This window comes from Atractosteus spatula, chromosome 2 (genome assembly GCF_055471065.1).
Source record: "Atractosteus spatula isolate fAtrSpa1 chromosome 2, fAtrSpa1.hap1, whole genome shotgun sequence".
In the NCBI taxonomy this organism is placed as follows: Eukaryota; Metazoa; Chordata; class Actinopteri; order Semionotiformes; family Lepisosteidae; genus Atractosteus; species Atractosteus spatula.
In genome coordinates, this window is record NC_142707.1 from 8,669,789 (window position 1) to 8,697,372 (window position 27,584).

Sequence of the window (27,584 nt, forward strand, 5' to 3'; positions counted from 1 at the left end):
GCCATGATGGCATTCATTAGCATGCAGCTCAAGTTGCAGCGGCACCAGAGTCGCTTTGTAAATCACCTTCAGAGGCCAGGGATTCAGGAAGGGGAGCAGGCACCAGTAACATGTGGCCTCCTGCAGAGACATGTCCTTGCAGTAAATGTCAGGTGCTTCCTGATGGCACGTTGTACTGAGACAGAACAGTGCAGCTGATTAGACACCTAGGTGGGTATTCAGTGCAGCAGGTCTGACACAATGTGGTGCCCCTATATTTATTATACACACCACCTTCCTGGGCTCTGTAAGTAATGTAGCAACGTGGAGCTGCAATAGTACTGTAATAATGCAATAGTGCAATGTCTCTCCTCTGACATTTCTCCCTCTTTCTATTCCTCTCTCCATCTTGCTTTCCCTTGATCTCTCTCTCTCCTTCCAGGATGAGCTGACACCCCTGCACTGTGCGGCCAGGAATGGCCATGTACGAATCATTGAGATCCTGCTGGACCACGGAGCGCCCATCCAGGCCAAAACCAAGGTGCTTCCCCGTGTTTCTCCCCCTGCCACTCTTCCTCACGCTCCCTCCTCCTTCCAGACTCTCTCTGTCTTCCCAGCTCATAGGTTAGAGCCCTGCCCTTGTAAACCAGGAGTCGTGAGGTCAAATCGCACGGCAGCCTTAATGTTATATGGTGAAAACGCAGGGAAACATAGCTGTGTCTTTCTCTTTCTGCTTTAACAAATGCTTGGATGAGATGTTCCAAAAAGGGCAGAGGACACCTCTGTACACAAAGGGTTATAGGAGTATGGAACAAGCTACCCAGCCATGCCATTGAAGTCTAACTTGGAAGGAACAGCTATATGAGAACCTATGATCGGCTAACTACAAACTACCAAATAGTGTAAATGAGCCAAAAGGTCTCCTCCTATTGAATCCATTTTTATGTAAGTTTTTATGCGTCTTCATGTTCCCTCATCCTTTAGACTGATTTACATTCTCTCTCAAGAGGGTCACCCTCTCTGCGCCTCCTTTGAGAATGGCTAGTCTGGGTGTCTCTGTGTGCCAGTCAGAGTGATTTCACACACTAACTCTCTTGGCTTCTCTCTCCCTCCACTGCCTTCAGAACGGGTTGTCTCCGATCCACATGGCCGCTCAGGGTGACCACCTGGACTGTGTGCGGCTGCTGCTGCAGTACAGCGCGGAGATCGATGACATCACCCTGGACCACCTGACGCCTCTGCACGTGGCGGCCCACTGCGGGCACCACCGTATGGCCAAGGTCCTGCTGGACAAGGGCGCCAAGCCCAACGCCCGCGCCTTGGTCAGTCCCCTTGCACTGCTTGGCGACATTGCCAGATCCAGTTAACTGGGAGGGGATAATGATACAGCATAAATAATTTCATTAAAGTGCATTTAGGTTTTAAACTTACGTTTTGATGACCCCACTGTTGCCAGGAAGAGTTCTGAAAAGTTTTTTTAGCAAAGTGTTCAGGTATTGTCAGGTACTACGGATGTGTCTTGGCAGATTTTCTAAGTGTAATAAACACTTCAATGTAAATGATTCTAGAGAAAGAAAAGAAATGTTGGCTTCCAGTCAGACTTAATTCTGTGCACAGACCCAATTCTAAACCACCAGCTTACCTGCTGCTGAGTGTCTGTGCATTTGCAGCTTGTTCTGATTGAGTAGTTAGACTGTGCTCTGCATAGGGATGACTCTGTCCATGCTGTGTCCTGCAGAATGGATTCACGCCCCTGCACATTGCCTGCAAGAAAAACCACATGCGAGTGATGGAGCTGCTTCTCAAACACTCCGCCTCCCTGGAGGCTGTAACCGAGGTAACCACACCCCCACCAATCGCTTGGGCTCACGAGTCAAGGCCACACCCTCTCTTCTCCTAGCTCTAGATCTCCTCCCATCCATATGGGCTGAAATATTGGCACCTCTTCTGTCCTCTTTATTCAGTTACATAGTTTCTATTGCTGTCCTGATGTCAACTTACAAAAGAGATAAAGACAATAAACATATGAAGTTAGACATAAGAAAGCTCACTAGTTGAAAAAGATAATGTTAGTGGGTTATACAAAAAAAAAATACCTTTTAGTGTAGTTAACTGATGAGATAAGTTTTAAAATTAATATTTCACACTCATTTACAGCCTCTTTATTGAAGGTAAACCTCAATTAAATTCCAGATACAGCCACCCTTTGTTTCTGATTACTTTTACAGTGGAGGAGAGTGACTGTGTGCTACACTGACATTGTGTCATTTTTAATGAGGTAGAGAGCATTGTGTGTCAGTGTCTGTGTGCAGTATATCACATCGTATACAATATTAAAAAAAAGTGTGTGTCAGTATTGTGGTGTAGTAAGGTGCAGTGCCTGGCACAGTACAGGGTGACATGCATTAGGTGACATTGCGTTAGAGTGCAGTGTGTGCCAGCACCAGTGTGGGGTACAGTACAGTACATTGTAGTGTGTACCAGTGTTTATGTGCAATTCAGTGCAGTGTGTGTCAGTGTCTGTGTGTGGTATAGTGCAGTGTGTGCCAGTGTCAGTGTCTATGAGTGGTACAGTGCAGTGTGTGTCAGTGTCTGTGTGTGGTACAGTGCATGGTGTGTCAGTGTCTGTGTGCGGTACAGTGCAGTGTGTGTCAGTGTCTGTGTGCGGTTCAGTACAGTGTGTGCCTGTGTCTGTGTGTGGTACAATGCAGTGTGTGCCAGTGTCTGTGTGGGGTACAGTACAGTGTGTGCCTGTGTCTGTGTGTGGTACAGTGTTTGCCAGTGTCTGTGTGCAGTACAGTACAGTGTGTGTCTGTGTCTGTGTGTGGTACAGTACAGTGTGTGCCAGTGTCTGTGTGCAGTACAGTACAGTGTGTGCAGGTGTCTGTGTGCGGTACAGTACAGTGTGTACCAGTGTCTGTGTGCAGTACAGTACAGTGTGTGTCTGTGTCTGTGTGCGGTACAGTACAGTGTGTGTCTATGTCTGTGTGCGGTACAGTGCAGTGTGTGGCAGTGTCTGTGTCTGTGTGCAGTACAGTACAGTGTGTGCCGGTGTCTGTGTCTATGTGTGGTACAGTGCAGTGTGTGTCTGTGTCTGTGTGCGGTACAGTACAGTGTGTGTCTATGTCTGTGTGCAGTACAGTGCAGTGTGTGGCAGTGTCTGTGTGCGGTACAGTACAGTGTGTGCCGGTGTCTGTGTCTATGTGTGGTACAGTGCAGTGTGTGTCTGTGTCTGTGTGCGGTACAGTACAGTGTGTGTCTATGTCTGTGTGCAGTACAGTGCAGTGTGTGGCAGTGTCTGTGTCTGTGTGCGGTACAGTACAGCATGTCATGTTGCAATAAGTAGCAGTATCTCTGTCCCTGCAGTCTGGGCTCACCCCCCTCCATGTGGCCTCTTTCATGGGACACCTCAACATCGTCAAGATCCTCCTGCAGAGAGGGGCATCCCCCAACGCCTCCAATGTGGTGAGATCCCTCAGCTCTCCCCCAAATCCCCCAGATAGATTCTTATAAGCCATAGCTTTCTTTTGTCATGTGCAGAAATAACTGCAATGATGTTTTGATTATTACTACCGTTAATTACCTTGCTGCAGTCTTCTGTCAGTGTGGAAGTACTGTAAGCCTTATTGATCATTTCCTGTTTGTTTCCTTTCATCCTCCCGTTCTGCCCTTCTCTCCGTTTCCTTCTTTCTCTGATGACCCGGCCCCTTGTTTCCACCCCCTCTTGCTCTCTGTCGCCCCTCGGTGGTGTGTGCGTGTTCGTGCTGCGGGACAGAAAGTGGAGACACCGCTGCACATGGCATCACGCGCTGGGCACGCCGAGGTGGCGCAGTTCCTGCTGCAGAACAAGGCCCAGGTCGATGCCAAGGCCAAGGTACCCTTGCCCACAGAGCCAAGAGCCAGTCTGCCTGCAGGGCAGAGCTGCAGACACGGAGATACCAATGAGGCAGACTGCGGCATTTATCCTTATTTGTATCTTCTGGACAGTTTGGGGAAGCACTAAATGTTAGGACGTATAGGTAAAAGCCCAGAGCTTAAGTCATGGGACATTATGTGTTGATTGTGTAATGCGCAATTTTGAATATTGTGTACAATTTTGGGGGTGGTATGGCAGTGCCGGGGGTTACCAGTTTGGGGGCCCTGGGTTCAATTCCTGGGGTGGCTTCTGAGTGGAGTTTGTATGTTCTCCCCATGTTCGCTTGGGTTTGCTCCTGGTGCTCCGGTTTCCTCCCACAGTCCAAAGCCATTCTTGTAGGATAATTAACTTCCATCAACCTGGCCCTGGTGTGAGTGTGTGACTGTGTGTGTCCTACTACGGGCTGGCATCCCGTTCAGGGTGTATCCTGGCTTGCACCCATTGCTTTGCCAGAATAGGCTCTGGCTCCCTAGTGACTCTGTGTTGGATAAAGCGTTTATAATTTTGGGCACCACAGTACAGAGAAGATATGGCTGCTCTGGAATCAGCCCACAGAAGAGCCATCAGACATATTCCAGGGCACTCATCCCCACCCCCAGTCCCCACTGTGCGTGGAAAGAGCTTGTGGACACTTGCGCTAATGTGGTGCTTCGGCCTCGAGTTAACTTTAAAGCTTCTGAAAAGCATTTTTGCCTTCTGCTCATTTGACCTTTTATAGAAGTCAAATCTGCCTTGTCATTTTTTAAAGCCGGCAAGGATGTGGATTTCCCCAGAAAGCAGGAAAGGGAATTTATTTTTTTTTCCCTTTTCACTTTTCATTGCAGCTCATTTCGGTTGTTATTTAAAGAAATGAAATGTGAGAAGTCTCTGAAATTTTAATGCCACCTATAAATATTAATGGCAGTATTAATAACTGCATGTAAATGCCTTACCAACTTGTGTGTGGGCTATGTAAAAACCCTCCGAGGTCCACAGTGGATTTGAGTAGTACTGTAGAAATCACATGATACCAGTTCCTAGTAAATAGAAACGGTCCAAAAGCTATTCACCTGTCAAGATGTAAGTATCCTCTATGTGCAGATACCAGGCACCTTTCATATAGAACTTTAAGCCAACAGAAGACAGAAGAAAACAGCTTCAAAAATGGTTTTGTCTCTGCAAGACATTATTAGACCTACGAAATTAAAAAAATAGTAGCACAAACCTACTTTCTTAGTCATCAGTGTGATATTTACCCAAAGAGCTGAAGAGGTGACAGCTGTAAAATTGCAGCGGCCCTGTACTCCCTGCAGCACAGTACACAATGGAAAGGGCGCCTTCTCGCGGTGAGGTCAGAAGTAGTCTACCAGAGCTCTGCTGGCAGTGATGTCAGTGCGAGACACAGGCCGCTGACTCTCCTGTCACAAGACACTCTGGAGCTCACAGCACTGCTGCATGTCTGTGCACTATCTCCGGAGCAGGACAGGCGTCGCAGCTATCGAGAAGAGCCGTGTGCCACTGGCAAAACAGAAATATTGCAAATTTCCATTTAAGAAAAAAAGACAAATTTGTGCGGTTAGAAATGTTCAGCTATGCAACTTGTCTTTCAATAATTTATGATATTGAACTTTCATCTCTCTGTTCTCGTTTGCCATCCTATCTCTTCCTCTCTTCTGCTGCCTCTTTTTTTCCATTCATTTTCTCTCTACTCTCCCTTTCCCCTTCTCTTCTACAACCTCCTCTTTCTACCTGTCTTTTTCCTCCTATCCTTTTTGCCCCCTCTCCTTCCTTCCCTTCTACTCTTTTCTCTCTCTCCTCCTCTCCCCCTCTTCCCTCCTGCCTCTTCTCTCCCTCCCTCCACATCTCCCTCCTTCCCGCCTGCCTCTTCTCTCCCTCCTCCTCTCTCATCTCTCTCTCCTTCCCTCCTGCCTCTTCTCTTCCTCCTCCTCTCTGCCTCCCTTCTCATCTCTCTCCCCTTCCCTTCTGCCTCTTCTCTTCCTCCTCCTCTCCCTCCCTTCTCATCTATCTCTCCTTCCCTCCTGCCTCTTCTCTCCCTCTCTCCAGGATGACCAGACCCCCCTGCACTGTGCCGCCAGGATGGGCCATAAGGAGATGGTGAAGCTCCTACTGGACCATAAGGCCAACCCCAACTCCGCCACCACCGCTGGGCACACCCCTCTGCATATTGCTGCCCGCGAGGGGCATGCGGCCACCACCCGCATCCTGCTGGACAGGGAGGCGCTGCAGACACGCATGACCAAGGTACCCACTTCCCTCCCTTCCTTTCTCATGCCCCCTGCTGGACAGACTGCAGAAACTGCACTGCTTCCATCGCCTCCATGTCCCTGCTGTCCTGCTCTCTCTACTTCTGCCTGGCTGAAACTGACCTCACACCTCACGTCTTCCTTTACTTCCCCTCTGTCCTCCTCGTACCCCGACCCTCTTTCTTCCCCTCTCTGATCGGCTTTCCAGAAAGGGTTTACTCCTCTTCATGTGGCAGCCAAGTACGGGAAGGTGGACGTGGCAGAGCTGCTGCTGGAGAGAGGTGCCAACCCCAACGCCTCAGGAAAGGTGAGTGTTCCCATGGGTGAGGCGTGAACCAGCCACATTGCTCTCTCACAAGAGTGCCATATATCTAGGAGCTCACCAGTTCCAAAAGTAAAAAGAAGCAGCTTAGATTTAAAGGGATTAATTTACAGAAGATTTAGATAAAATTCACTTCTGGCCCTGACCTGGCCCAACACCCAGCCACCACCTGGCCCAACACCCGGCCAACACCTGGTCCAACACCCGGCCCAACACCCGGCCAACACCTGGCCCAGCACCTGGCCCAGCACCTGACCCAACACCTGGCCCAACACCTGGCCCAACATTTGGCCCAACACCTGCTAAAGACCCAGCCAACACCTGGCCCAACACCTGGCCCAACACCTGAGCCCATGTATGATACACAAATTAAGCTGCTTAGGCGATAGTGCGTGCACAAGGCACAGAGTATGGGTAACAGACTCTTTAAATCCTCCTCTTATCAGTAAAGACTCAGAAAGTAAGCAGTAACAGACTTGTCCCATACTGTAGTTCTTGTGTGGTTGAATGCTTGAATGTAAAGGATGTGTGATGCTATAACGACAGGTTGGGCATCAGTGACCAAAGACCGTAACGGGCATTTGTGCTGTTCTGCAGAATGGGCTGACCCCCTTGCACGTGGCCGTCCATCACAACAACCTGGACCTGGTCAAGCTGCTGGTCAGCAAGGGAGGCTCACCACACAGCACAGCACGGGTAAGAGCGAAGAGCAGAGACGCACGCCACCACAGAGAGACACAGAGTCCCAAGCCTGGTCAAAATCTCCCTTCTTTTACGAGAGCGTCGTAACTATAAGTAAGGCCTATCCATCTCTGTCCCCAGAACGGCTACACTCCCCTCCACATCGCAGCCAAGCAGAACCAGCTGGAGGTGGCGGGGAGCCTGCTGCAGTACGGGGCCTCAGCTAATGCAGAATCACTGCAGGGAGTCACCCCCCTGCACCTGGCCGCCCAGGAGGGGCGCCCCGATATGGTCACCCTGCTCCTCTCCAAACAGGCCAACGTCAATCTGGGCAACAAGGTAATGACTCGGGGCGACAAGGCAATAATAGCCAACACACAATCAGCTACTATGTGTTGGAGCAGCCAAACCCTCCTGCCTGAGACCTGCTCTCCCCTCCCCAGGTTCCTCCACGGTTGTTCAGAGGGGATATTTCTTACGGTTGCCGACAGACTCTGGAGGAGAGTATGGAAGGCACCATGGCCAAAATCAGACGACAATTTAGCAGAAATGTTAAGGGACAGTTTAGCAGAATCAAAAGAGAACCTTTGAGAGCTGATGAAAGCATTTGAGGACCAGGTTGTTTATTAAGAGGGTTAGCCTTTGTATTGTAAGAGGGCATTAAGTTCAGACAAGATGGCAAATCTTGGCTTTTGGGGAATGCCCTTCCCTGTCATTGGCCAGGTGACAATTTAAAAAACCAAGAACTGGTGGCCACTGGATTGTTCTGTTTAGCAGAGCTTCCTATGTGCTGTACCAGAGGGAAGAAGGAAGCAGCAGACTGGCTTTTTGCCTTTTATGGCCAAATCTAGATCTGCTGGACTGAGAGAGGAGCATTGAATGAAGATGTATAGTTAGAGTTCGAAAGAGAGAGGGTTTTTCCCTTAACTGTTAATAAACAGAGCCATTTTTCCCTTATGGCTGTTCAGGTTTGTGTAAGACCTGCTCATCGTGTTCCCATGCATTTAAGCACTTCTGTAAGGTGTGTGCACGGCCACATTTTTTGTTGAAAGATGGCAGCAGCCACAGCTTTCATTCGACATGCCAGTGTGCTTTAAGAAAAATGATTTGGAAATAAAGTATAGCCTGTTAAGTAAATGAGGTAATGCTGAGTTAATCGACCTGTGTAAAATGCATTAATAAAATAATTACAAGCACATTAAAAAAGGGTTTTATAATTATGATCCCGTTGCAACAGTGCTAAGCAGCCTTTTTACATGCATAGAGCATTGTGAAGTACTCCTTGCCCAGTGCCTCTCACTGAGGTGCATTAAGGTAGATGAAATGCTTGGGCAGTGGGTTTGGCCTCCTTGTATATAAGTGATGTGACTGACAGATCCCAAGGGATGTTCAGAGCAGCGATATGGCTGGAGTGGTGCTGCTCTCTCCCTGTCAATTACTTCCTGTAACACCCTCGACTGCTGCCTTACCACAAGGGAACAGGGGGTGGTGTTTGGTCGGTATAACCTTTGACCTTTGTCCTCTGTCTCCCCTCAGAGTGGTTTGACCCCTCTCCACCTGGTGGCCCAGGAGGGTCACGTGCCCATTGCGGACATCCTGGTCAAGCAGGGCGCCTCTGTCTATGCTGCCACACGGGTAAGAGATGCCAACATGCAGCACCACAGCACTGGCACAAAACTGATAATTAAGGAGCACCTTGGATCAATACATTACTTGAAATGAGCAAGATCTTTGCTGTTTCTAGCCTGTCTTAGAATCTTAACACAACACAAAAAACGGAGTTATGACAATACTGTAGTAGAGTGGAATCTCAGCACAATGCTTAGATTTCTCTAATGTGACACGAACTCCTGCACAGTTCTAACTCGTCCCCGAAGGACGTACTGTAAAGCTGTTTGCAAGGGACTGTCTTGAGTCCCACATGCTGGCATCGTTGAGACACATCCAGCTGCCTCATGGGTATAGCCCAGCTAGTTGGATGTCATTGAGCTGTTGTGATGCAGGGGGCCTGCTCTTTTTCTCCTGTTCTTTCTGCTGCTGTGTGAGGCACTGTGCTGTATTTTGTCCTGCTGACAGTGCACCGGAACTTTAATGCTCTTTTAAAAATATCCGCTCCACTCCCGGCACGCTGGATTGTGTTACCAGTTCAATGAAAGAGCCGTAAATATTGCTTCACCTTAGAAAAAGAGGCACATGAGACATAGGAGCTGGACAGCTGAGAGGGCAGATGTGAAGAGTATATATGTTACGCTCCAGCTTCAACTCACTCATGGGCCACCCCATGTCCATCTGTGGTTTTCTATTATTGTGGGCACCCTCTGCTTTTTCCTGCTTCATCCTGTTCAGGATGTTTCTTTGCCCACCTCTGGATTGCTAATGATCTGAAAAGTCCATTTTAGATTGTTTTCAGTTAACAAGTCTGTGACATTAATGCAATTCCAGGAAAAGTGCATATAAGCGCAAATCAATGTCTACATCTTCAGTTTTAGGCTAGATTGATTTAGAGTGGAATGCTTATTACATATGTGTGACCTATCGAGAGAATGAATTTTGTTGTGGGAAAATGAAGTGATGTAACTGCAGAAATGTGATGGACATTCTGTGCAGGACTCTATATTTATACTCCTATAAGAACCAATGGGAAATTCTGGATATACAGCATAGACTTGTGGTGACATCCAGACAGTGGCTCTTTAGAACTGCAAAGTGCCCCCAGCCTGAAGCATCAACACCCTCTTCCTCTCCCTCCAGATGGGCTACACCCCCCTGCACGTGGCCAGTCATTATGGCAACATCAAGATGGTCAAGTTTCTCCTGCAGCAGCAAGCCAACGTCAACTGCAAGACCAGGGTAACCAGGGCCTCCACTCTCCCTCTCACCACGAGTGCTCTTTCTGACTTCGTCTGTCTCTTTCATTCCCTGTCCACCTGTCTCCATCTTTCTCTCTGCCTTTCCTGCCTTCCTGTCCCTCTCTCTGTGTCGTATCTTTCTCTTCCCGCCTCTGAATTGCTGTAGTTCATAGACCTACGGGTGTCCTGGCTGAGGATCTGTGTTCTGATGCGATGTGCTCTGGACAGTGCCCCGTGGTAGTGCCTGCTGGGGTGGGATGTTCTGATGATAGGAGGGTCTGTCTGTCTGTCCCGGCAGGCGGGGTACACCCCTCTCCACCAGGCCGCGCAGCAGGGCCACACCGACATCGTCACCCTGCTGTTGAAGCACGGCGCCCTGCCCAACGAGACCACCACAGTGAGTACCCGCGTTCACACCTCGGAGAGCTGGTGTTACAGTACCACTCCCCTACAGTACCACTTACCCCCCAGTCCGGGCTGCACCTGGCTTCTCCAGTCAGTTATACTGGGTGGTTGACATCTGTAAAGCTTAACCAGGAGCGAAGAGTGAAAATATCGCTCTCTGAACTGCTTTGCGTTACTCCCACAGATGCTGCAGTCATTGTAAAATGCTTTCTAGTAGATGTAAAGTTCATAATAATTAATAATGATTCAGTAAACTTATATAGCTTTTTACTGGACACTCCACCCAAATCAAATCAAAGTTTATTTATCAAATGCACAACAATACGGCGTGCAGCAGTAATTGCTGGCGATGAAATATCTCACTCGAGGTACTGACCAGGCTCACACCTGCTGAGCTTCAGTGGGTTTCCAGTCGTGAGTTGCAGGGTGATATAGCTGCTGTCAAAGTTAGGTCCTTGCTATCCTTCAAGCCTTTCAGTTCAGGATTTTCTGCTCCACGTCAGCTCAGGTTTACAGTAAAAATTGTTCACCGGTTAGCCTGCATGTGACGGCACTGGAGCGCGATGGACGCTGTGATGCCCCCTCTGTCTTTCTGTCAGAACGGCACCACGGCCCTGGCCATCGCCAAGCGCCTGGGCTACATCTCCGTCATCGATGTGCTGAAGCTGGTCACCGAGGAGACCGTCTCCGTGGTGAGTCCTCCTGCACAGGCAGCTTGGGAGGGGCAGGGACTGGGAAGTGTCTGGGAGGGGCACTCAGCTGACCCATTCCAGAAGAAAATTAGCTTTTGTCCTTTTAATGTTACTTAGTGACATCTAGATTCTCCAGACCTGATTCCTTTAATCAGAGACACTTTTTATTTTTCTGACAATAAATTTAACAGAGCAGAAAATCATGGCCAATGTGTAACAATGGAGTAACACAGCTGAAGTCACTGTGTGCTTAGACTGGGAACAAAAAGTATAATCTGTCCTGCTTTTGAAGCGCGTGCAGTACACTGTGAGAAAACAGATTCTAACATGAACTGCTCACTCTCCTGGAAAAGAGATCAGCAAGCTTAATTCTGTTACGGGAAAACAAAAATGACTCAAATTTCAAATGACAAAATGCTGTCTCTTGTACAGAGCCTATGGATGAGACACAAAAACAAACGTACAGTATATAATGCTGTTATACAATAAATGCACATGCTTGTCTGCGCAAAATCACACAGAGTAAAAGACAAGAAGTGCCCAGGGCCTGTTACTGGCTTGGAGAAGCTGCCACAAGCAAAACAAATGGAGTTCCTGGGGAATGAACTTTGTTTGCAGCAGTTGCATTGCAGGGTGACCCAATCCGGCTTTGTGTTCCAGAGCACCACAGAGAAGCACCGCATGAGCTTCCCCGAGACTGTGGACGAGATCCTGGACGTGTCGGAGGACGAAGGTAAGGACCGCCTGCACGAGCCCTCTGACATGTCCACAGGCCCAAACACCAGCGCTGACACTCAGCTCGACGAAGGCTTCAGCCCCTCACCCCAGGAGAGCTCAGCAATAATTATCATGATGCAACACGATAGTGTTGCGCGTCTTGCTGAATGAATTTGTGTGTACAGCCTTCCTAAGGGGAGCTGGCTGTGATCTATGCAGCAGAACATGCGCAAGTGAAAATGGACTGCCTCATTTCCTCTAGGAACGGGATTGTTCATCTTCTCACGGTTTCAAAGTAGAAGCTGAAACTTTATAGGAAAGCATTCATTCTCTCCACAGACTCGTTACAGCCAACACTGTCTCAAACTGCAGTCTTTAACACAACACCAGTGAGCTCTACTCTGAGGGAAGGGCAGTGCAGGGGGAGACCTCCTTCTTGTACCATTTCTATTTTAAAAATGCTACAATAGGAGTTATTGAAAATTGAAAAAAATATACAGAATTTTTAATTGAGTTTGCATTAATAAAAAAGTCCTGATCTTCTGTGATATAGTTTACTTTCAGTACAGGTACAGTAGTTTAGTCTCGTGCATTAATGTATTTAATTTTTTGTTAATGTTTTTATGTTATCAGCCATGCTTCTATTCTTCCTATAGATATTGGCTGGACTGTACAGCTCACAGCTCTGAAGCAAGCAAAATTAATTTATCAACATGATGTTATCGATAAAATTATGTGAATAGATGTGATCAATACAGGTGATTATTACATAGCTCTTTGCACAGAGCGAGCAATCGTCATAGCCATCAGACATAAGACAGTTTCTCTAAATATGAAAGAACATTTAGGGAGAAACAGCTAGGCCATTGGATCTGCAAATTGCACCCCTTGCTGTCTGGCTGCCAAGTGACTTAACAGTGCTGACAGCACTCCTGGGCACAGCCATCACGGTGAACTGTCTTTTTTTGAATGGTCACCAGTTACTGCAGCAATGGTGGGCTGTTGCCACTAGAGGGGGTGTGGAGTATCATCCAGTAGACTTCACCTGCGCTCTTTCTATAACATCCCTTACAGCAGAAGTTGTCAAATACCAGACCTCTGGTCATGCCGCTGCAGGCCTTTCGTACAGACAACCCACAGCGTACTCCTAATTGTTAAGCCCTTGTAGATCTGGCAGTGCCACGGCCATGCAGTAAGATAGATTGCAAGTTTTGCTCTTTGGCTGCCCCCTGTTCTGCAGTGCAGCAGCGGCCGGCCAATCACAGTGCTCCGTGAAGCCATGCTCTCGTCACAGTTCATTACACTTCCTGTCTGTCGCTCTGCTTCCACACACAAGAGAGATGAACTGGGTCCACCACTCATGGGGTCACTGAAAACACCAGCACAGGACATGACCACTCTTCTCTTTTATTCTTGTGAAGCTTGGAAGTTTTTTTTTTATGATGATCAGTCATCATGAAGCTCAGCTCTTTGTCCTGTCGAGTGCCAATATTTTCCAGGGATCCCCTAACCTGCACACTAGAAATGTGTGGCTTTTGTGTGCACTACATAAAAAAAGTGATCTTGTTTGCATAGACCAACACTTTGTTAGGAACTGTGTGTCTTCATCTGTTTAAGTTGCAAAACAATGAAGAAAACTGTCTAAAAAAAAAACATTTGTGCCTCTGTGTGGCCGCAGCTAAATTCTACTTTATTTCCTCTTTTTAGGAATTGCTCAGCTAACGCTAGGTATGAACCACTACTTGTCTATTGCTGTCGTAGGTGGTAGTGACCGTGTGATCCCATTTCAAGCTCACTCGATGCTCATGAGGTCGTGACTTCATTCGCATGTGACCATGAACCCCTTCCAGACCCAGCTCCTGTACCGTCTAACCCATAACCGCCCACGCCCGCTCACATGGTCCGCACAGTACTAACGAGACGTGCAGTAGCAGCCCGGACAGCCCTGTCTGCAGAGCGGGAAGCTCACACAGTGCGAGCAGCAGAGTGTGGGGAAGTGTCCTGGACTCCGTGCGCTTGCCATGTCTCTCCGCCTGCTGTCCCACTCTGTGTCCGCCGTGCCCTGCAGCACCGCTGTCACGTCAGTGTCTTTTATTGTGTCTTTGCCTGCACTGGCTGTCTGAACCCACTGCGCTGGTGTTGACCGCTTCCTGATTTCTACCTGACGCAACCGGTTGTTAAAGGTTGGTGACTGACAGTCATTTGAGTTTAAAAAAAAAATGTTTTGAAATGGGGAAAAAAAAGAATACACATATTCATAGGTAAAGTCGAGCATAACTTTTTCAAGGAAATGAGAAAGATTTATTTAGCCCATTTCCAGGACTCCAAAGAATAGATTTTCTTTCTGTTATGTGGTTTTCTGCTTTATTAAAGATGTATGAATAAGAATTAATTTTACCCACAGTTTTCACTTCCCAAGCTTTTCATGATGTTAATCTTTATGAAGATCAGCGCTGGTGAGGTAGGTTCCTTGCCAGAAGTGTCCGGAAGGATTTCCTGTTTGTGGATTATATATCTATAGATCAGGGTCTTGAATCCCGTTCCCTCCCACTGTGGGAAGTCAAGTTGTCTGAGTGCTCTGGAATGTCACCTGTGGACGATGGTTTGTCCTTATTACTTGACCATGAGTCTCCCCCAGGATTCCTCAGTCCTGCACTCAGAGGCCCACTATGTCTGCACAGCAGCAACACCTGAAGACCTGGGTCTTCAGTTTAGCCAGGAATGTGCTGATTCGAGTTGTTTCAAGCCCAGCAGTACAGAACACCTGTAGAGACAGTGTTCCTCCAGGACCAGAACTGGGGATTGCTGATTAAATGCTTGTAGAAATCAAATCCATCCCTCCAGGAGCTGATTTTTATAGGCATCCACAGGAAAGGCCCTCAAAAAGGCCTGTGATCAGTTATAAGGCTAATGAGAAAATCCTCATGCATTACTGTGAGAATGAATCAGATGGGATAGCTCTTTAAGAGGAAAGGAGATATAATCCCTCAAACGTGCTGCAGTAAAGAGTGGGGAAATTTTATTGTGTGCTGCCAAGCATCACAGAAGCAGGTAGCCTGATGTATCGCCCTGCAGTGGATGAGTCAGGGTAGGCATGGCTTTCACAAGAGCTGAAAAAAGTCACAGAACCCATCAACACGGTATTTTTTGACATAAAGCAGAGCTGATAAGCTGTTTCCTGCAGGAAAGTCTCCCTAGTGTCACCCTAAATCAGACAGTAGCAATTAATCTTTCAGCACAGGGATAGGCTGGGAAGATGGGGCAGGCAGGGCAGATTTCTTAGACACCTGGGGAGCCCCAGGTGTTTCATTAATGGAACTCTGCAATGTGGTATACAGTATGGGGCTCCTCAGCTCGCCATCAGAGAGCAGACAGGAGTGGTTCAGTAGGACAGGAATTTCCTTAATACCTTCAACTGCACTCTGGAGCTGCTGAAGCTCTGTCCTTGAGTCAGAATAGCTTGAGGGAGAGGGGGCTGTCCTGTCCTGCCTAATTGTTTAATCCCAGTTTCTCTTTGACCAGCACAGAAATGTTGCAATCTGAGTTCAACACTCAGATCAGCATCAGCTGTATTTGCTGTAGGAAAGGGTTTGTGTATCAGTGAGCTTTTTCATATTGAGGTTCTTTTCATGAAGATCAAGTCAGCCCTCCTCCCACGAAATCATGCTTAATATCTCATCCCAACAACTTGTGTCCCCATATCTGTGTCTCAGTGTCTTTGTTTGTGGGAGTGTAGGTAAGGTTCCCTGTATGGTGATGTCGTTGCGTTAAAGAGCACAGAGGTGTAAGTGTCATAGCCTTTAAGCACTGCATGGTGTTTTCATGTTGAGAGGTGTCCATGTGTTACTTGTGCTGTAGGTCTATTGTTTTGTTCTGTGCTATGTGTATGTGTATTGAGGTAGAATGTACCTGTAGAACAGCCCCTCCTGTTACTGCCAGTGTCTGCCTGTAGAAGAGACCCTGTCAAGATCCTATTGCAATGCCATTCTGGTCTCCCTTGGTTGACTCAGAAGATGAAAGTCTTGTTTCTGGCTTCTGTCAGTGCATGAGGTCTCATATCTACTGTGCAGTTTTCATGCTGCATCTGCTCCTCCATTTGTCCCCCGAACAAGGCAGGTTAGACCTGTTTAATATTCTGTCCCACTGTCACACACTACCTCCCCTCCTCCTCTTCTACTGCGACTGGGCCACTGAGCCCATCTCATGGGATGAGATGGAGCTGCTACTGAAATTCCTGTTGCAATTTTCAGCAGCCTGCACTTCTTCTATAAGCAACCTTTTCAACAGAAAAGCACCAAATTAAAGTGGACCAGATAAGTAGAGTCAAACGTCTTGCCTGTGCACGGATGTTTTGAGCTATGTCAGTGTATTTATGCTGTACATGTATAATTTGGTATGAAGAACTGATGGAATTACTGTTTTTTTTTCTGAAATAATCCTAAATTTATTTTCTTGGAGATAGGAATGCTGTATTTGCTGATCATAGTGCCGCTTATCCTGCCATTGGTGTTGCTGTGCTTTATGACACACAGAGGTCTCCTCACTCTGTTACTTCAGTTTAGGGATGGAGGTGTGTTCTCATTTGAGAACATTGTGTGACTTTCTAAGGTCTGGAGTCAGATTAGGAAGTGTTTTGCACATATGTTTCATAAGGAGGCAGAACAGGCAGAAAGTGGCACGGACACAGACCGTTCTACTCTTCCTCCATAAGCAAGTTAGGAATCATTTGAGAACATTGTGTGACTTTCTAAGGTCTGGAGTCAGATTAGGAAGTGTTTTGCACGTATGTTTCATAAGGAGACAGAACAGGCAGAAAGTGGCACGGACACAGACCGTTCTACTCTTCCTCCATAAGCAAGTTAGGAATCATAACCCCTGCCCAATCAAGCAGAATTTAGCAGATCTCATGTGTTGCTGGCCAACAAAATGCCAAGCATGGAGCTCATCCTTCAGCAACCTTTGGAGGCAATCTAGTGAATGGAACATGGGCCCAGTCAAAATTCACTACAAAACGTGCCATGAGACTGGAGACCTGTGCTGTAGCCCCCATCAGGCACTAATTTAATCAAATTAGGACATTTGATGGAAAATGAAAATAGCTACAGTATGTATCTCTGCGTTATCTTGAGTCAGAGAGGGGAATGGATCTGATTGAAAGTTTACCAGGAAAACAAACACACATGATGGACTGGATTGCCTCCTTTTAATCCTTAACCTTCTTTTTTTTTAATCACATTAAAATTGAATGATGACCCTATCCTTTCCCGGCATAAACAGAACAACACACAGCACCAGCAATAACACACAATAACATTTCCCCTCCCAGCTTGGATTAGGAGCCTTTAATAACAGCCACTGTAGCACAATAAATACAATATCTGGGGCTCCTCCCCCGTTTAGGGGCACATGGCCAGGGTCAGTGACTGTAATAAAATAAGCAAGGAAGAAGAAATCTAAGTCAATCAACACGCAGTTTTGAAATGGGAATAAAGAATTAGAAAGTGGTCCTGCAAAGTATGTTACACTGTAATTCAATATGCCTTCAATTATGCACTTTCATTTTAAGTGTAGTTTTGCAAACAGCGAAACATCATCACACTCTCTCACTGTGTCAGTCCATGTACAGGGTTATATATATGGGAGCCACTGCTTGCTTGGGTTTCATCACCCAGATGGCGACAGAAGTTCTTTTTCTGAAGTTTTTATCTTCGTTTATTGTTCAGATTTTTCACTTTAGCCTGCTTCACTAACACTTGACCTTGGACTGCAGCTGTAGACTTGTAGAGGAATGTGCCCTGTTGAAGATCTTATGGTCACTGCTCTCCTCTTGTCCACTCTGTGTCTGCGCCTGCCGGCGTCCGCATGTCTGACTGCGCTGTGGTCCGCAGGTGAGGAGCTGCTGGGAGTGGAAGGAGCCAAGTACCTGAAGCTGGACGAACTGAAGGACCAGGACGAGGACTTCCTGTCTCCCAAAAAATCCCTGGAGTACGAGAGCGGGCTGGGCACAGCGTAAGGGGCAGTGGAGGGAGGGGGGGGGGCGAGGGCCTGTCTCAGATGTCGGGAGGTCCTCTGGGACGAGGCGTGAGTGCGTGAGAAACGCCAGGTCCTGCAGGGCTGGTGGACATGCAGTGTCACTGTGGCCTACCCACGCTGCCTCTAACTCTGAACACCTCCTTCTCACAGGACATATTCCCCGGCTATTCCCAGAATCCCCTGCGTGTCCCCAGAGACCGTCATCCTGAAGGAGCAGGATATGGTGCACGCAGAGCAGGTACCACCCAGTCTCCTAGAGCAGAGCTTTTCACTAGTGCAACTAATAGGATCTTTCTTAATCATGAGTTTTTGTGTTGCACTGTTCTTAACAGTAAAAGAACCTGTATTATTAATATAATCATCATTACTGCTCATCATTGTTTTGTGAGACTTCCAATGTGACACCTAGTGGCCAAATTAGATAACACTGCTTATTGTCTTGATTCAGTCCTTGTGTGTTTGTGACGTAGAGCATTGAGCTTATCCCGTGTGTGTGTTTGTGTGTTTGTGTGTTTGCCTGGAGCAGCACACGCCTGTGCCCCTGCCCAAGGAGTACGACGAGGACTCCCTGATCCCCAGCAGCCCAGCCACCGAGACCTCGGACAACGTCAGCCCTGTGGCCAGCCCCATCCACACCGGGTCAGTGCTGGCGCTGGGGGAGGCCGGATCAATTTATCTGTCAGACATGACCCATTTATTTAATTTCTGGAAAAACAAGCTGACTAATTGCTTAATTCGTTAGATCAATTGATTACATAATTAAGGATCTGCTTGTGGTAAAATGTATTTGACTTCCCCACTAGAACAGTGCAGAAGTGCACTCCTGTTCACCTCAGTTATAGACCAGCTGAGATCACGCCACAGGGCACACTGTTTGTAGTTTGTACGTTTTCGATGTGTAAAACAAAGTGGACTTTATAATATCGCTTCTAAACATTCAGTGTGCTCATCTGATATTTGTATATGCCAGTAATATCAAGACCTGGCATGCTGACCTGTGGCATGTACTGTAGGTGCACAGAATAACAACTGTTTAGCCTGTGGAAAAGGTGCTGCATTCGTTGTCAAAAGCCAAAATGTCTTTTAGTGTTAGATGCAATAGAAAAAAACAAAGAGTACAAAGCTGCTTCTGGAAGGAGGGCAGGGTATTGACTTTGACAACATGGCTGGGTGGCTTGTTGCAGACTCCCACAACCCTTTGTGTAAAGAGGTGCCTCCTGCTCCTTGTCGATTCCCCTTGTGTCCTGTGATGCTCTGCTCCGGGGAGCTGTTGTGCTGAGTGTGCTTGCTGTGTTGGACAGGTTCCTGGTCAGTTTCATGGTGGACGCCCGAGGAGGTTCCATGAGGGGAAGCCGGCACAATGGTCTGCGTGTCATCATCCCCCCTCGCACCTGCGCCGCCCCCACACGCATCACCTGCCGCCTCATCAAACCTCAGAAGCTGTCCACACCCCCTCCGCTGGTGGAGGGTGAGGGGCTGGCCAGCCGCATCATCTCCCTGGGGCCCGCCGGGGCACAGTTCCTGGGGTGAGTGTAGCAGCACTGCAGCCAGGCGGCCTGGCAGAGTGTCAGAGTGCCACCCTGCACAGCTGGAGCAGGGCTCGACAGCTTAGCCATGGCAGGAGCTCTCACTGCTGTGCTCGCAGTACTGCTGTGTGCCTGTGTCAGTGCAGTGTGTGAGACACTGCTGTGTGCCTGTGTCAGTGCAGTGTGTGCCTGTTTCAGTGCAGTGTGTGAGATATTGGTGTCTGCCAGTTTTGTAGTGGCTGTGACTGTGTCAGTGCAGTGTGTGTTGTAGTGGCTGTGACTGTGTCAGTGCAGGGTGAGCAGTGTGTGTTGTAGTGGCTGTGACTGTGTCAGTGCAGGGTGAACAGTGTGTGTTGTAGTGGCTGTGACTGTGTCAGTGCAGTGTGTGTTGTAGTGGCTGTGACTGTGTCAGTGCAGGGTGAGCAGTGTGTGTTGTAGTGGCTGTGACTGTGTCAGTGCAGGGTGAACAGTGTGTGTTGTAGTGGCTGTGACTGTGTCAGTGCAGGGTGAGCAGTGTGTGTTGTAGTGGCTGTGACTGTGTCAGTGCAGGGTGAGCAGTTTGTGTTGTAGTGGCTGTGACTGTGTCAGTGCAGGGTGAGCAGTGTGTGTTGTAGTGGCTGTGACTGTGTCAGTGCAGTGTGTGTTGTAGTGGCTGTGACTGTGTCAGTGCAGGGTGAGCAGTGTGTGTTGTAGTGGCTGTGACTGTGTCAGTGCAGTGTGTGTTGTAGTGGCTGTGACTGTGTCAGTGCAGTGTGAGCAGTGTGTGTTGTAGTGGCTGTGACTGTGTCAGTGCAGGGTGAGCAGTGTGTGTTGTAGTGGCTGTGACTGTGTCAGTGCAGGGTGAGCAGTGTGTGTTGTAGTGGCTGTGACTGTGTCAGTGCAGGGTGAGCAGTGTGTGTTGTAGTGGCTGTGACTGTGTCAGTGCAGTGTGAGCAGTGTGTGTTGTAGTGGCTGTGACTGTGTCAGTGCAGGGTGAGCAGTGTGTGTTGTAGTGGCTGTGACTGTGTCAGTGCAGTGTGAGCAGTGTGTGTTGTAGTGGCTGTGACTGTGTCAGTGCAGGGTGAGCAGTGTGTGTTGTAGTGGCTGTGACTGTGTCAGTGCAGGGTGAGCAGTGTGTGTTGTAGTGGCTGTGACTGTGTCAGTGCAGGGTGAACAGTGTGTGTTGTAGTGGCTGTGACTGTGTCAGTGCAGTGTGAGCAGTGTGTGTGTTGTAGTGGCTGTGACTGTGTCAGTGCAGTGTGAGCAGTGTGTGTTGTAGTGGCTGTGGCTGTGACTGTGTCAGTGCAGGGTGAGCAGTGTGTGTTGTAGTGGCTGTGACTGTGTCAGTGCAGGGTGTGTTGTAGTGGCTGTGACTGTGTCAGTGCAGTGTGTGTTGTAGTGGCTGTGACTGTGTCAGTGCAGTGTGAGCAGTGTGTGTTGTAGTGGCTGTGACTGTGTCAGTGCAGGGTGAGCAGTGTGTGTTGTAGTGGCTGTGACTGTGTCAGTGCAGTGTGAGCAGTGTGTGTTGTAGTGGCTGTGACTGTGTCAGTGCAGTGTGAGCAGTGTGTGTTGTAGTGGCTGTGACTGTGTCAGTGCAGGGTGAGCAGTGTGTGTTGTAGTGGCTGTGACTGTGTCAGTGCAGGGTGAGCAGTGTGTGTTGTAGTGGCTGTGACTGTGTCAGTGCAGGGTGAGCAGTGTGTGTTGTAGTGGCTGTGACTGTGTCAGTGCAGGGTGAGCAGTGTGTGTTGTAGTGGCTGTGACTGTGTCAGTGCAGGGTGAGCAGTGTGTGTTGTAGTGGCTGTGACTGTGTCAGTGCAGGGTGAACAGTGTGTGTTGTAGTGGCTGTGACTGTGTCAGTGCAGTGTGAGCAGTGTGTGTGTTGTAGTGGCTGTGACTGTGTCAGTGCAGTGTGAGCAGTGTGTGTTGTAGTGGCTGTGGCTGTGACTGTGTTAGTGCAGGGTGAGCAGTGTGTGTTGTAGTGGCTGTGACTGTGTCAGTGCAGGGTGTGTTGTAGTGGCTGTGACTGTGTCAGTGCAGTGTGTGTTGTAGTGGCTGTGACTGTGTCAGTGCAGGGTGAGCAGTGTGTGTTGTAGTGGCTGTGACTGTGTCAGTGCAGTGTGAGCAGTGTGTGTTGTAGTGGCTGTGACTGTGTCAGTGCAGTGTGAGCAGTGTGTGTTGTAGTGGCTGTGACTGTGTCAGTGCAGGGTGAGCAGTGTGTGTTGTAGTGGCTGTGACTGTGTCAGTGCAGGGTGAGCAGTGTGTGTTGTAGTGGCTGTGACTGTGTCAGTGCAGGGTGAGCAGTGTGTGTTGTAGTGGCTGTGACTGTGTCAGTGCAGTGTGAGCAGTGTGTGTTGTAGTGGCTGTGACTGTGTCAGTGCAGGGTGAACAGTGTGTGTTGTAGTGGCTGTGACTGTGTCAGTGCAGTGTGAGCAGTGTGTGTGTTGTAGTGGCTGTGACTGTGTCAGTGCAGTGTGAGCAGTGTGTGTTGTAGTGGCTGTGGCTGTGACTGTGTCAGTGCAGGGTGAGCAGTGTGTGTTGTAGTGGCTGTGACTGTGTCAGTGCAGGGTGTGTTGTAGTGGCTGTGACTGTGTCAGTGCAGTGTGTGTTGTAGTGGCTGTGACTGTGTCAGTGCAGGGTGAGCAGTGTGTGTTGTAGTGGCTGTGACTGTGTCAGTGCAGGGTGAGCAGTGTGTGTTGTAGTGGCTGTGACTGTGTCAGTGCAGTGTGAGCAGTGTGTGTTGTAGTGGCTGTGACTGTGTCAGTGCAGTGTGAGCAGTGTGTGTGTTGTAGTGGCTGTGACTGTGTCAGTGCAGTGTGAGCAGTGTGTGTTGTAGTGGCTGTGGCTGTGACTGTGTCAGTGCAGGGTGAGCAGTGTGTGTTGTAGTGGCTGTGACTGTGTCAGTGCAGGGTGTGTTGTAGTGGCTGTGACTGTGTCAGTGCAGTGTGTGTTGTAGTGGCTGTGACTGTGTCAGTGCAGTGTGAGCAGTGTGTGTTGTAGTGGCTGTGACTGTGTCAGTGCAGTGTGAGCAGTGTGTGTTGTAGTGGCGGTGACTGTGTCAGTGCAGTGTGAGCAGTGTGTGTTGTAGTGGCTGTGACTGTGTCAGTGCAGGGTGAGCAGTGTGTGTTGTAGTGGCTGTGACTGTGTCAGTGCAGTGTGTGTTGTAGTGGCTGTGACTGTGTCAGTGCAGTGTGAGCAGTGTGTGTTGTAGTGGCTGTGACTGTGTCAGTGCAGGGTGAGCAGTGTGTGTTGTAGTGGCTGTGACTGTGTCAGTGCAGGGTGAGCAGTGTGTGTTGTAGTGGCTGTGACTGTGTCAGTGCAGTGTGTGTTGTAGTGGCTGTGACTGTGTCAGTGCAGTGTGAGCAGTGTGTGTTGTAGTGGCTGTGACTGTGTCAGTGCAGTGTGAGCAGTGTGTGTTGTAGTGGCTGTGACTGTGTCAGTGCAGGGTGAGCAGTGTGTGTTGTAGTGGCTGTGACTGTGTCAGTGCAGTGTGTGTTGTAGTGGCTGTGACTGTGTCAGTGCAGGGTGAGCAGTGTGTGTTGTAGTGGCTGTGACTGTGTCAGTGCAGGGTGAGCAGTGTGTGTTGTAGTGGCTGTGACTGTGTCAGTGCAGGGTGAGCAGTGTGTGTTGTAGTGGCTGTGACTGTGTCAGTGCAGTGTGAGCAGTGTGTGTTGTAGTGGCTGTGACTGTGTCAGTGCAGGGTGAGCAGTGTGTGTTGTAGTGGCTGTGACTGTGTCAGTGCAGGGTGAGCAGTGTGTGTTGTAGTGGCTGTGACTGTGTCAGTGCAGGGTGAGCAGTGTGTGTTGTAGTGGCTGTGACTGTGTCAGTGCAGGGTGAGCAGTGTGTGTTGTAGTGGCTGTGACTGTGTCAGTGCAGTGTGTGTTGTAGTGGCTGTGACTGTGTCAGTGCAGGGTGAGCAGTGTGTGTTGTAGTGGCTGTGACTGTGTCAGTGCAGTGTGTGTTGTAGTGGCTGTGACTGTGTCAGTGCAGTGTGTGTTGTAGTGGCTGTGACTGTGTCAGTGCAGGGTGAGCAGTGTGTGTTGTAGTGGCTGTGACTGTGTCAGTGCAGGGTGAGCAGTGTGTGTTGTAGTGGCTGTGACTGTGTCAGAGCAGGGTGAGCAGTGTGTGTTGTAGTGGCTGTGACTGTGTCAGTGCAGGGTGAGCAGTGTGTGTTGTAGTGGCTGTGACTGTGTCAGTGCAGGGTGAGCAGTGTGTGTTGTAGTGGCTGTGACTGTGTCAGTGCAGTGTGTGTTGTAGTGGCTGTGACTGTGTCAGTGCAGGGTGAGCAGTGTGTGTTGTAGTGGCTGTGACTGTGTCAGTGCAGGGTGAGCAGTGTGTGTTGTAGTGGCTGTGACTGTGTCAGTGCAGTGTGAGCAGTGTGTGTTGTAGTGGCTGTGACTGTGTCAGTGCAGGGTGAGCAGTGTGTGTTGTAGTGGCTGTGACTGTGTCAGTGCAGTGTGAGCAGTGTGTGTTGTAGTGGCTGTGACTGTGTCAGTGCAGTGTGAGCAGTGTGTGTTGTAGTGGCTGTGACTGTGTCAGTGCAGGGTGAGCAGTGTGTGTTGTAGTGGCTGAGACTGTGTCAGTGCAGGGTGAGCAGTGTGTGTTGTAGTGGCTGTGACTGTGTCAGTGCAGGGTGAGCAGTGTGTGTTGTAGTAGTTCTGACTGTCAGTGCTCTTCCCTCGGTCCCACAGGCCAGTGATTGTAGAGATCCCTCACTTCGCCTCAATAGGCCGGGGGGATCGGGAGCTGGTGGTCCTGCGCAGTGAGAACGGCTCTGTGTGGAAGGAGCACCGGAATCGCTGTGGCGACGAGCTGCTGGAGACCATCCTTAATGGCATGGATGAAGGTGCGTGTATTCACCTTGTGAAGTCCAGTCAGGTCAGGCTTGTATTCATGGCGAGTCTGCATTAGCAGCATGCCTCACTGCTGAAGTACTGATTATAGGCAATGATTTGATCCTTTGCGATGGTCTGCCGGGTCAGACCCCACTCCACTCCACTTCACTACAACCATCTAAGGATAAAAAAGATTCGGAAAATGAATGGATAGAAGATAAGAACATGAGAACAGCTACGAACAAAAGGAGACCTTTTGGCTCATATAGCCCGTTTAGTATTGAGTGGCAGCTTGTTCCCTACTCTTACGGCACTTTGGGTAAAGTAGTGACCCTATTCTGAGTTTTAAGAGCACTTCCACATTGTTTCCACTTGTTGCACTGTTCATTCTGAAAAAGTCCTCTCGGTTAACATTATTGAGGCTATTGAGGACTTTGAATACTTATACCTGGTGCCCTCATACTCTGAAGACTGAAAGGGTTCAGTTCCTTCAGCCTGTCAGTGTAGGCCATTCCTTACAGCCATGTAATATATCTGCTGCTCCTCTCTAGACTGATTCCAAAGTAGCGATATATTTTACATAATGTGGTAGCCTTCACTGTACAGAATATTCTAGATAAGGCCTTACTATTACATTATACAATTTTAACACATTTCTGGATTCAGTTCTTGAATTGGATTGGTAGTGCTTACTGACTAACCTTTTACATACCAGCCCTTTTTATAGTTTTGCAGTTTTAATTCTATTTACAATTTTAATCATCCCTCCATCTATTTTTTGGGTATAACTGCTTCATCCAATATAGGGCCTCAGTGGCCCCGAGTCTATCTGAGCTAGAAACAGACATAAGGCCGGATACACTCTGGATGGGACTCCAGTCTATCTTAGGGAACACACAAACAAGGACACAAACATGCACACTCACACAAGGGCTATTTTTCCCAGAAGCCCAGTAACCTGGTAACCGACATGAACACAGGGAGAACATACAAACTCCACACAAAGAACACCCCAGAAACTGAACCCAGGGCCCCAGTGCTGCAAGACAGCAATTCTAATCACTGCACCACCATGCCACCCTGGTTTTAATCATATTAGATTCAAAACACATCTGATTATAATCCTTATTCCTGCACGCTTTAATATGGGTAAGCTTTTTAATCCAACATGTTAATACATTGAGTTGAGATAATAAAAAACATAAACATTCTTGAGCTTGTTTCCCATCTAGTTATCTTGACAGTGCTGAGATGAATTGTGGGCCCTTCTCTGACTGAGTACAGGAGCGTCCAATTCTCAAAGATAAATCGGCAACAAAAATGAGGCAAATTTCTGTCTTCACAGCTTGTCCTCAAAGACAGGGCTCGTTGGCTGTTCTTGCTAGACTGCAGAAATCCTTCTTCCCCACTGCCATTTCTCCCTGGAACAATGTAGATAAACTCTCTTATCTCCGGCAACACTATTTTACTGTCTTCTATGTTGGTAATGTTTGCGGTATCGGACTGTGCAGTAAAACAAATTTCCCCCAGAGGATAATAAAGCTTGAATTGAGTAAACAGGCTTGCTTACATAAAACACTTTACCAACATTTTTTTAAAATTTGGCAACGGGTGTGCTTCTGTTTTCCCATTTCGAGTGCTGACTTCATTACAAGCCGCATACCTCACTCGCGCGAAGCTGCGTGCCCTTGTAGTGTGGTGACGTCAGCGCCCTCACTGCGCGTAGAAGGGTCCTCAGCTGCTCACGATCACACCCTGTTGGACAAGCGGTTCCCCTGCCGGTGCTGATGTGAGCGTTGCTGTTGTGCTGTCAGATCTGGAGAGCCAGGAGGAGCTGGGCAAGAAGAGGATTCGGAGGATCATTTCCACAGACTTTCCCCTCTACTTTGCTGTGGTGTCCCGCGTGCAGCAGGAGAGCGACCTGATTGGCCCAGAAGGGGGGCTGCTCACCAGCAGGCTCGTCCCATTGGTCCAGGCCACCTTCCCGGAGACGGCGGTTACCAAGAGAGTGCGGCTGGGCTTGCAGGTGAGGGCAGGGCTCAGATCCAAACCCTTTCCATCACCAGTCTGCTTCAACGGAATGTTGTTTGCTGTTTTTAGCGATCCATCTTTTAAACGGCTGATTTTAGTATTGCTGTGCTCTTGAAATGTTCTCAATGTAGACTTTCTTATTTTATTGCCCTTATTTGCTTTGCAAGCAGGTAAAAGTCATAAAACATTACCTAATACATCTAGCGCAACATGAACATATTAACAGATATGAAACATACATATAACATATATAGATAAAGCAGAATATACAATCAGTTCAATTTAAGCAGGTTAATAGTCCTGGGAATAAAGGATACCTTAGTTCTCTTGCACTTAAATCTCTGTAGTCTAAATCGACTACAGGCCTTACAGAGGCTACAGAGCCCTGATGCTCAAGGGATGTTTGTAACAATTAATGTCTGACAGCTGTCAGTGTTATGCACCAATAGGCTTGCTGGCCAGCTTTGCTTTCTTGCTCAGACTGTTTTTACTACATGTATTAAAGTCACTAAACCAGGCGACCGCAGTGAATGCTAGGACAGATTCTATAAAACCTCTATGGAACAGTCATCATTGTGGTGCACACGTTAAAAGAGCAGAGTTTTCTTAGGAGGAGCGAGAAGGACAGGGCCTTATGAACCTCTCTGTGTCCCGCCTGCCCCGCTCCCAGGCCCAGCCGGTCCCGGACGAGCTGGTGACGAAGCTGCTGGGGAACCAGGCCACCTTCAGCCCCGTCGTCACCGTGGAGCCACGGCGCAGGAAGTTCCACCGGCCCATCGGCCTGCGCATCCCGCTGCCGCCTTCCTGGAGGGAGAACCCGCGCGACGCAGGGGAGGGCGACACCACCAGCCTCAGGCTCCTCTGCAGCGTCATTGGTATGAGTGTTGGTGTTGGTACTGGGGGACGGGGAGTCGGTGTTGGTGTTGGGGACCAGGCCATTGGTATTGGTGTTGGGGAGCAGGGAGTAGATTATGGTTTTGGGTGGCATGGAGTACGTGTTGGTGTTGGGGGACAGGGAGTTGGTGTTGGTATTGGGGGGACAGGGAGTTGGTGTTGGTATTGGGGGGACAGGGAGTTAGTGTTGGTATTGGGGGGGCAGGGAGTTGGTGTTGGTATTGGGGGGCAGGGAGTTGGTGTTGGTATTGGGGGGGCAGGGAGTTAGTGTTGGTATTGGGGGGCAGGGAGTTGGTGTTGGTATTGGGGAGCAGAGAGTAGATTATGGTTTTGGGGGGCATGGAGTACGTGTTGGTGTTGGGGGACAGGGAGTTGGTGTTGGTATTGGGGGGACAGGGAGTTAGTGTTGGTATTGGGGGGACAGGAAGTTGGTGTTGGTATTGGGGGGGCAGGGAGTTAGTGTTGGTATTGGGGGGCAGGGAGTT

General features: G+C 48.7%; 1 protein-coding gene across 14 annotated transcripts in view; it reads left to right on the forward strand.

The window, feature by feature from the left end:
* Positions 1–27,584, forward strand: part of ank1a (ankyrin 1, erythrocytic a) — an 84,278-nt gene that overhangs the window by 33,497 nt on the left and 23,197 nt on the right. For 5 of the 14 annotated variants that reach the window (XM_088927625.1, XM_088927660.1, XM_088927693.1 and 2 more), the window contains exons 9-30: positions 422–520; positions 1,104–1,301; positions 1,718–1,816; positions 3,346–3,444; positions 3,755–3,853; positions 5,939–6,136; positions 6,347–6,445; positions 7,058–7,156; positions 7,283–7,480; positions 8,678–8,776; positions 9,893–9,991; positions 10,289–10,387; positions 10,995–11,087; positions 11,748–11,820; positions 13,512–13,532; positions 17,693–17,813; positions 17,988–18,075; positions 18,364–18,476; positions 19,139–19,363; positions 24,031–24,185; positions 25,989–26,200; positions 26,876–27,080. In XM_088927625.1, coding sequence (XP_088783751.1) covers positions 422–520; positions 1,104–1,301; positions 1,718–1,816; positions 3,346–3,444; positions 3,755–3,853; positions 5,939–6,136; positions 6,347–6,445; positions 7,058–7,156; positions 7,283–7,480; positions 8,678–8,776; positions 9,893–9,991; positions 10,289–10,387; positions 10,995–11,087; positions 11,748–11,820; positions 13,512–13,532; positions 17,693–17,813; positions 17,988–18,075; positions 18,364–18,476; positions 19,139–19,363; positions 24,031–24,185; positions 25,989–26,200; positions 26,876–27,080 — 2,791 coding nt within the window. The remainder of the gene's footprint in view (positions 1–421; positions 521–1,103; positions 1,302–1,717; positions 1,817–3,345; positions 3,445–3,754; positions 3,854–5,938; positions 6,137–6,346; positions 6,446–7,057; positions 7,157–7,282; positions 7,481–8,677; positions 8,777–9,892; positions 9,992–10,288; positions 10,388–10,994; positions 11,088–11,747; positions 11,821–13,511; positions 13,533–17,692; positions 17,814–17,987; positions 18,076–18,363; positions 18,477–19,138; positions 19,364–24,030; positions 24,186–25,988; positions 26,201–26,875; positions 27,081–27,584) is intronic. The other 9 variants (XM_088927633.1, XM_088927676.1, XM_088927735.1 and 6 more) reach the window with 4 other exon arrangements.